The 8,824-nt window shown below is 37.5% G+C and overlaps 2 protein-coding genes and 1 long non-coding RNA gene across 3 annotated transcripts; 1 reads left to right on the forward strand and 2 right to left on the reverse strand.

Annotated features, from left to right (window-relative positions):
• Positions 1 to 220: 220 nt before the first annotated feature.
• LOC130191608 (uncharacterized) lies at positions 221 to 935 on the reverse strand. Its single transcript, XR_008831237.1, has 2 exons — positions 845 to 935; positions 221 to 639 (listed from the first exon to the last, which is right to left on the reverse strand). It is a non-coding gene; the product is annotated as an uncharacterized LOC130191608 (long non-coding RNA).
• Positions 936 to 940: 5 nt separating this feature from the next.
• tfpt (TCF3 (E2A) fusion partner) lies at positions 941 to 3,974 on the reverse strand. Its single transcript, XM_056411254.1, has 7 exons — positions 3,780 to 3,974; positions 3,372 to 3,473; positions 2,756 to 2,878; positions 2,076 to 2,146; positions 1,936 to 2,005; positions 1,251 to 1,409; positions 941 to 1,045 (listed from the first exon to the last, which is right to left on the reverse strand). The coding sequence occupies exons 2-7, from the start codon at positions 3,471 to 3,473 to the stop codon at positions 971 to 973; spliced, it is 600 nt and encodes a 199-aa protein (XP_056267229.1). The 5' UTR covers positions 3,780 to 3,974; the 3' UTR covers positions 941 to 970.
• Positions 3,975 to 4,035: 61 nt separating this feature from the next.
• ndufa3 (NADH:ubiquinone oxidoreductase subunit A3) lies at positions 4,036 to 5,931 on the forward strand. Its single transcript, XM_056411255.1, has 4 exons — positions 4,036 to 4,093; positions 4,329 to 4,403; positions 5,500 to 5,577; positions 5,737 to 5,931. Exons 1-4 carry the CDS (start codon positions 4,051 to 4,053, stop codon positions 5,826 to 5,828), a joined length of 288 nt encoding a protein of 95 aa, XP_056267230.1. The 5' UTR covers positions 4,036 to 4,050; the 3' UTR covers positions 5,829 to 5,931.
• The last annotated feature ends 2,893 nt before the right edge of the window (positions 5,932 to 8,824 follow it).

Consider the following 8,824-nt stretch of genomic DNA (forward strand, 5'->3'; position numbering starts at 1 on the left):
TGACCTGCAGTTGAGATTTGTAATTATAATTAGAATATTTTTTTCTGCCTGACATTTGGACTTTTAATTAGAAACGTTTAAATTGTTCATGTAGATGTGAACATGAATAAAAGGTTCTTGTCAACGAAGCTCTATTTTAAAGCAGCTTTAAAAAGGCAACAAAAACGTTAAAATAAAACCATAGACAGTATCCAGGAATGTACTGGGAAAGCTAATAACACAAGTTTTAAACCCCACGGTCATTTTATTTAGGCGGCCAAATATTTACCAAACAAAGCTTTGTACGGGTTGACAGTGGTCATTCTTATGTTTCGTCATCATTTTCTAGGTACAAAAAGCGACAAAAGAAAATATATAGAAAACTTAATTTATGTGTCAGGTAAATAACATCTAATTTTACCGTACTTTAATTATTTTTGATTCACAATGTTCAAGTAAAACTACAAACAGTGCAATATCTGGCTGAACAGAGGTAAAGTAACTATTGAACAGTTAAAGAAACTGTGTGGTCCTTCATCGTCATCCTCCATATAGTCATATCCAGGGCTGCAGTGCAAGCTTAGATTAGTGAGACAAAGAAGTTGGACTGGGCATTTCTCCGAACTGTGCCTCTGCCAGCACCGACATGTCAGGTTCAGTCTGGAAAAAAACAATAACAAAATAGAAAATAAATTATTCTAACATCAATGACACCTTTCTGCATTTGAAACCACCCATTGATAAATCCATAATTATATCTTTATCCAAGTTACACACACACACACACGAGTAGATTGTGAGGAACTCACCCATGTACAAATACACTAAAATAGACCACAGCAGTCCAGAAGAGTCCTTCACCTACCTGTTGGTCTTTATCCTTTTCTTGCCGTGGGATTCGGTGCCTCCTCCTCTTTGGTCCAGCAGCATGAGGCATTGCTGCAGACAAAGTGGAANNTAGTCATATCCAGGGCTGCAGTGCAAGCTTAGATTAGTGAGACAAAGAAGTTGGACTGGGCATTTCTCCGAACTGTGCCTCTGCCAGCACCGACATGTCAGGTTCAGTCTGGAAAAAAACAATAACAAAATAGAAAATAAATTATTCTAACATCAATGACACCTTTCTGCATTTGAAACCACCCATTGATAAATCCATAATTATATCTTTATCCAAGTTACACACACACACACACGAGTAGATTGTGAGGAACTCACCCATGTACAAATACACTAAAATAGACCACAGCAGTCCAGAAGAGTCCTTCACCTACCTGTTGGTCTTTATCCTTTTCTTGCCGTGGGATTCGGTGCCTCCTCCTCTTTGGTCCAGCAGCATGAGGCATTGCTGCAGACAAAGTGGAACCAGACACACCGTTGAGGCGTTCATCCTCCACTCCAGACGCAGGATCTAAATGAGCTTCAGGATCATCCTTTCAAGAAAGACAAAAGGTATACAATTATACTTATATTTATAACATATATAAATTGAGCATGCGTATTATTGCCGGTTTATCGAACAAATCAGTATACCTGCTGGTGCCTTTGTATAGAGGACCCAAAGCCACATATTAGCTGTGTGTGTATTGGGTTTTGGTCATCTGAACTTATAGGTATAAACTAAAGCGATTCCTGTCTTGTACAAGAGTTCTTTGTCAAAATTCAGATTCAGAGACATTCATTATTTTAGTTTACATTGTCCTCGGATGCTTAATTTCTTGTCAAGAAAGGCTTCCATTTTTGCCCTGGGCCCCACCCATGGTGAACTACTATAGTAAAAATACAATTGTATTATGCCTTATTTTAAAGATTTCACAACATTTAGAAATAGGGGATAATTATTTTTTTCAACTGGGTGGGTACTGCACAATTTTTTTCTTTTAAATGTCTCAAATATGTGGACTAGTATAGTATGTCGAAAAAAGTCATAAATGACATGCGTATCCATCTCATTCTTACCTCAAGAAGTATAGTGAGCTGGGCATTTCTGTAGTCATCCCCATGACCATCTAAAGTCTTCATGAGAAACCTAAAATATTAACATTATAGTCACCATTAAGTGGGAAACGCCGAAATGTAGTTAATATGAAGTTTAGTACCGTCTTTCCTTCTTCAAGCGCCGTGTAATTCTTTGTACTTGATGAAGGCGACCTACAATCTTCTGATTCACCTGAAAAAGATACAATGTGAAGGGATTACAGATGCACCATCCTACTTTTAAATATGAATCAGTGTTAGTCCAATACATGTTTGTTCAATTGGAATTTTAGAGGTTTTTTTCAGTTATACATCACATCATAAAACAGTGTAGAAAAGTGTCAGTCTTTGTTCAAAACATATTCGGTAATAATAATCTATCTTTGTTTCCAGCTTGCCCTCCATCCAGGACTTGTACATTTACAGTCAAGAAACGGGAGGAAACATCACTGCACCCTGGAGCCTCTGGGAGGTGCTACAGCAACACCAGAACTGCTTCTTTCCACTGGCAGACAGTCTGATGAACACTTGATACTCCACTGAAACATTACCTCCATTCTGAGCAATTATTTCCATTGTCTGGTCATTTTGATTTATGTTCAGATATATATATCTTTGTTTACTTGTCTATTTCTGTGTATGTACGTTGAGAGCAAAGGAAAAACCGGAGTCACGTATACATGGCCAATAAAGCTAATTCTGAGCAGTAATCCGTGTTCAGAAATGATGTAAAGCACCCGAACATAACCCATATGCCAACCCTGACACACTTGTATGCATGCATATGCGAGCTTGCACAAACCTGTTCAATATCTTTACATCTCCTGTTCAGAGCCAGACATTTCCTCTTATCAAGAGCCCTTCTCTCTTCATCCTCCTGTGCAGTACTCTCCAGCAGCTCATTGCTTCCTGGGCCCAGCTCCACCTGGACACAAAATAAACTAGGGTCTGTTCTGTGTTTCAAAAAGAAGAACTGTTACAACAACAAAAAAGCCAATGGCTAGATCTATTATCGGTGCTCAGTAACACGTATATAAAACACATGTTACACAATGATTGTGTTCCTAATATGATCAGATATACTTTTTTTGTGTGAATAATGGATACAACACAATTCAGAAATGACATCTAACCCCAGCAGATCCTTGCTCCATCCACTAGGCTCCATACTAATTAGCACTTTTTCACAAGACACTCTGAATTAATATATCTTTGCTCACTCTTATTCGACATTTAGATTTTTTTGTTGCCATTTATAGATCACATTCATGGGATCATTAAATAGATAATGAATATGACTGCAGCTTCTTTTTTTAAAGACAGAGCTCATGAATTAGGTGGTGTTGAATCTGGCAATAATAGTTGGTACAATTAGCAGCTCTCATCAACATAAACATTACCATAATCATTAACATTACCTCTCCTGGTCCCAGTTCCACACCACCAGACTCCAGCTCGGCCTCCAGGATGTGTCCTCCAAAGAGAGGAGGCAGAGCCAAACCAGAGAAATCCTCCATCATCTGGAAAGGAAAAAGGAGAAGATTCCATAATGATAAACAAAACAAACTTTTAAAGAAGATTGTTAATGCACATGTAGGGAGAACTATGCCTCGATTGACAATGTGGATGATAATTGGATTTTATACTGTTGGAAGATGTAAGAAGCACAAAATAGTCCTGCTTTCAAACTCTATCTATCTAAAAGCACTGAAGTCGTGAGTACTAAAAGTGAAAATACTCAAGATGCAGAGTGTAAACGTATAAAGAGTAACACCACAAGGACCCAGTTGACTCCCATAGTCGGTCTCAGTCTCCCTGGTACTCACGTTTCTGAACGAGGAGTCCAAAGACGTTGGTGTCGCTCACGAATCCTGCGTGTTTAAACGATTTCTCACGGTCAGTCTACTCTAACGACGGCGTATTACGACATAGTTTACACACACAGCTATTTTACAGCCCGTAATAACATTAACATTGGCTTAAATAAAACGCAAACCAAAGAAATTGCAGCATCTCTGCCAGTCTCGTCGACTAACTCATATTTGTGTTGTGATCGGCGCAAGATATATACGTCACATAGTAAATACTACATTTCCCATGAACACCCGCTGGATTGAAACTACACAGGACAACATGGCGAGTATGTTTCTATATATTCATCTTTCTTACAAACTTCCGGTGAAATTAGCTTGATCACGACCTCCAAACGGCATAAAGGAATACTCAAAATATGTGAGACGACTGTATTTAAGTCTCAGAGGGACTTTTACACATTTATATCCACTCGAAAGTAAACGAAAAACGTGACCTTGGATGTGTTGCTAACGTCAGCTAACCGTATGCAGCTTGGATTGAACCTGTTTGTGTTTCTGCAGAGATCGCAGCCTTCCTGAAGAATGCCTGGAATAAGGAGCCTGTTCTCGTGACGGCCATTGCGATTGGACTGTCGGGTCGGTAATCACACACTTGGCTTAACAATGTGGGCGATAGAAAGAGCACAACACTGCATCTCATTATGACCACGATAATAAAGCAACGTTTAATATGAAAGGGGATTAGAAGTATCATAACCAGATAGACCCACGAGACAGTGGCATGTATTTACTGTGACTTCAGTCCCATTCGGCTTATTGTGTAACATATGTGCCTTAAATTAAGAGTAAAGATAACAAGCCGCCCTTTAACCCTTGTGTTACCTTCGGGTCATTTTGACCCGATTCAATGTTTAACCCTCCTGTCGCCTTCGGGTCAATTTGACCCGATTCAATGTTTAATGTCGGTGTTCTTTCGGGAGTCAACAAACAAACATAAAGTACCTCACACTTAAACTTGGAAAACAATATTAATTCTAATAATTTTCTGGAGATTTTAATAGCTGGGGTCATATTGACCTCAAGGGTAAAATATGTTAGTAAATATAAAGGTAACAGGAGGGTTAAACATTGAATCGGGTCATATTGACCCGAAGGCGACAGGAGGGTGAAACATTGAATCGGGTCAAATTGACCCGAAGGCAACACAAGGGTTAAACATACATTTGACAACATGTATTTCAATATAATGTGGTTAACATATATAATTTAAATCACAGCTACACATTAAAACAGTATTTTATCTTTATATTGTTTTATTCCAATTAGAGATGCAATAACTATGCAGCTGGAAAAGTTGCAGCTAATAATAATGACTTAATATACTGCTTTGTAGGGCCACCTGAAGTAAACAGAACAATGTTTGACAAATGTAGTGCTGTAAAAGTATAAAGTCACATTATTTGGATACACTCGAGTAGAGTAACATCACAAGGACCTAGTTGACTCTCATTGTCGGTCTCCGTCTCCCTGGTACTCGGGGTGAAAAGAAGATTAAAACAAAAAGCAGTGCACTTCAAGATGAGCGGAAGGGGATCTCTCTCCTCTCTTCTATATGAACGTTATGGGCAACTCATGTTTTCTTTTTGATTGACAAATGTTGACACAAGAGTACAATATAAAGCGTAGTTTAATATATTGATTGTAAACATGTTCCAACTCTATATGTCCTCAGCTATTACTCTTCCGTTCATCAGCCCCTACACAGCATACGCAGGAATGATCAACTCGGCTGTACCGTACAGCTACCCAGGTAAACACTGTCGCTGATCATTTTATAGCAGCTTTGTGTTTGAGTGTCACTGAAAGATGCTTCACAATGCAGATGCCTGTGACACAGTCTTTCAATCATTCACTTCTACACCCGTCTAATGAATTCTTAAAGCTCCTCCTCTTTTCTTTCCAAACGCAGTCCCTGTGCGAGATGATGGAAACATGCCTGATATCCCTGCTCATCCAAGTGAACCAAAAGGAAAAAACTTGGATTGGCTTAAAAACTTGTAACTTCATGTTTGCATGATTGACACTTGCGCCATTCCTCTTGTTCACGTGTCTGCAAAGTTGCTCTACCTATTGCTGTCCCACAATAAAGATTTATTTAATTCTACGTTTTGGGTTTTGATCCATGTTGCGTGTTTGGGTCCATTACAACATCGCATGAACATTTCAGTCTTTTTGATTTAGCTCTCTATTGGGATGGGACACCAACATCTCTCCACACTGAAGAATGTCACAAAACAGGACACAACGTCAATATTTTTATTAGATTTTCCAGAGCAGATTGTGATAGTTTTGAAACTAAGCTTCAACACAGCCCTGATCCTCAGAACAGGCTTAAATTGACAATGCTGAAATCACATTAACGCTGTTTGAATATGAAATCCTTGCTTCATAACAACATTATTCTACTTGTGTAAGCAAGAAAGGAAGTAATCCTTACACATCCAGACCCAGCTGCTTAGAATAGATTATGTGACTGTATTACTCGATAAGATGTAATGCTTTTCAACATCTGGGTTTGTCTCAGTTTGTGCATGTTGTGTGTGCTTCACCCCCGAGACAGACTAGAAAATATACATGCAGAGCAAAAGTGGACAACGATTTCCTTCATATAACCTTTATTTCACAAAACTTCAATATTTCGTGTTTCGGATAAAGAATGTCCTCCTCAGCAGTATTCATCACTATAATATCTTCTGCAGTCACCAGGATTGGATGTTGATGCAATGCAGAGAACAGACCTGACAGTTCTGTTAATGTCGCTTCATATTTCTCACAGAACCCAGGAACTGTGTAAAATGTGTGCAATGGAAACAAAAAGTCACGTTGGAAGAAGAGTTTTGGACATACGTTCCTGTTCCTGATGTGGCAACATCTCTTTGCATAAGGTTCCACCATCTGCAGTTGACAATGCACAGATTCCAGGTATCTTTGAGACATCTACACACATTACTTCCTGTTTACAACATTCCCTGTTGTTACATATTTAGCAGTTATATTTTTTAATAAACAAATGTAATTATTACAACATATTACACACTTTAGATATATTTATATGTTGTACATACACACTACATTTCTCTATCAATTTCCCCCTAAAATATTTTTTTCAGGACATAATTGCATGTTTTATAATATACGACCAAACTCCACTCATATGTCATTCTATTGTATGACTCACTGATACACTACAGCCACGAAAACACACTTATTTTCATCAGTATTCTGAGTTTAAAATGCATTCAGACCCATATCGGTGAAAACATTTTGTTTCATATTATCAATGTGTCTCTTTCCTGTACAGAGTCGGAGAGGAGAGTTTGATTTGTCAGTCAACATTTTTGACCAAAAAGAAATATGATAAAAAGAAGTAAAACAAAAGTCATACAATCAGACATTTCCAGCCCTATTTACAAGCATGAATAACATTAGCTATAGCATTTTGTTATCACTTTTATTAATGATGCTGTTCTACTTAAAGTGATATATTTGCCATTAGAAAGGATTTACTTCAAACCTTGTTGCTGTTATCTTGAATATTCAAGGTACTAAAATATCACAGACACTCACAGCAGTACATTAAGTATTTCGTTTGTACAAATACACATTTTTCATCTTCAAACCACAGTTTTCTAGAGGCAACTACAGAGCTACAGAATATTTTTTGGGATATTTCTAGTTTACCATAAACACTTTTACGCTCAGACGTTGGTCAACTTCCTATAATACTTTCTTCATCACTTTCAAGGACACATTTCCCCATTTAAACTTAATCCTATCGTATGTCTCAGCTTTCAGATCTCTCTTGAAGATTCGGCTCAGTCTGATTGGTAAACATACAACTGTAATGAACTAGCCCAGATGTTGTCTAGCTTTATATTTAGGACTGAATAGGAATCAAGAAGACATCAAATCCAAAGACTAAGCACCCAAATCTCTCATTCTTCACACTTTTAACCCTCCACAACATGCTACTTTCTAAAAAATGATTCTTTAAACCCACTTCGGTAAAAACACTCATGTCCAAACGTTCAACTGTCACAGTTTGTGTCCGTGAAGCTCATCAGCTTTTCTGTTTCTGTGTTTTCAAAACTCCCTCTGTATTAAAAAAGTATTCCACTCGAAAGCTAACACTTCTCAATTATCAATCATTTGAATTATAACATTTAAGGTAAAAGTTGTTTCCACAACAATTTTAAATCCAGGTGAAGAATCCAAAAATCTACATCAACCAAACGTGTAACTTTACAGCAGCAGAATACTGTATATCGTGTTAACTGGTGAATTTATGATCTAATAGACAAGGACGCTCAAAAAGCTTTGCCCATGTTCAGTTCAAATTAAACAATAATAACTCACTGTGCCAATTTCATAAAATTATGGCAAGTATCTCTCAGCCAAACAAACCCCGTTTTAAAATAGAAACGACCCTCTGAATAAATGTAAAACCCTAACTCTTCACTGAAACCAAGAAACAATCTGGCAACTTTTCTAAAAAAATATAATATTGTCCTAGCACTTTTAGAGTAGGATCCCGTCCTCTTCCTTGCAGTGAAAGTAAAAGGAGAAGGAGCCAGTCCTGAGATAAGCCCCACAAAGAAAAGAAAAAAATAGCTCTAGCAAGGTAATGTTGAGAAAAAGAATCACTGAAAACAGTCGAAGATATAAGCGGCATCTTTCATTGGCCGGGGAAAAACTAAAAATGTTAGTTATTCTGGACGAGACAATAAGTCGATCTCAACCACTAAACTTTCTTCTGTTTCTTTAACCTAGACTTCATTTTAATTTCAGTGTTTCACTCAAACATAATTTTACGATATCAAAGTAGTCTTGTTTTTTTTCTTCCCTATCGACTACCTCCAAATTGAATGGATTGTAATCATCTTTATAACAAGTCAGCATATACCTGTATACTTCTATACTTAGATTTTAAGATTTTCTATTCCTGCACAGGAAACACAATCTGTATCTAATTCATTTGCAAAAAAGAACATGCAAAG

The sequence above is a fragment of the Pseudoliparis swirei genome, unplaced genomic scaffold (genome assembly GCF_029220125.1).
Source record: "Pseudoliparis swirei isolate HS2019 ecotype Mariana Trench unplaced genomic scaffold, NWPU_hadal_v1 hadal_181, whole genome shotgun sequence".
Classification (NCBI taxonomy): domain Eukaryota; kingdom Metazoa; phylum Chordata; class Actinopteri; order Perciformes; family Liparidae; genus Pseudoliparis; species Pseudoliparis swirei.

Coding starts and splice junctions, on each gene's coding strand:
- tfpt (XM_056411254.1), bottom strand. CDS start 3,473: ATGATGGAGGATTTCTCTGGTTTGGCTCTGCCTCCTCTCTTTGGAGGA. Junction 2,879..3,371: donor TGGAACTGGGACCAGGAGAG/GTAATGTTAATG, acceptor TTTTGTGTCCAG/GTGGAGCTGGGCCCAGGAAG. Junction 1,046..1,250: donor AAAAGGATAAAGACCAACAG/GTAGGTGAAGGA, acceptor GTTTTTTTCCAG/ACTGAACCTGACATGTCGGT.
- ndufa3 (XM_056411255.1), top strand. CDS start 4,051: ATGAACACCCGCTGGATTGAAACTACACAGGACAACATGGCGA. Junction 4,094..4,328: donor TACACAGGACAACATGGCGA/GTATGTTTCTAT, acceptor GTGTTTCTGCAG/AGATCGCAGCCTTCCTGAAG. Junction 5,578..5,736: donor TGTACCGTACAGCTACCCAG/GTAAACACTGTC, acceptor TTCCAAACGCAG/TCCCTGTGCGAGATGATGGA.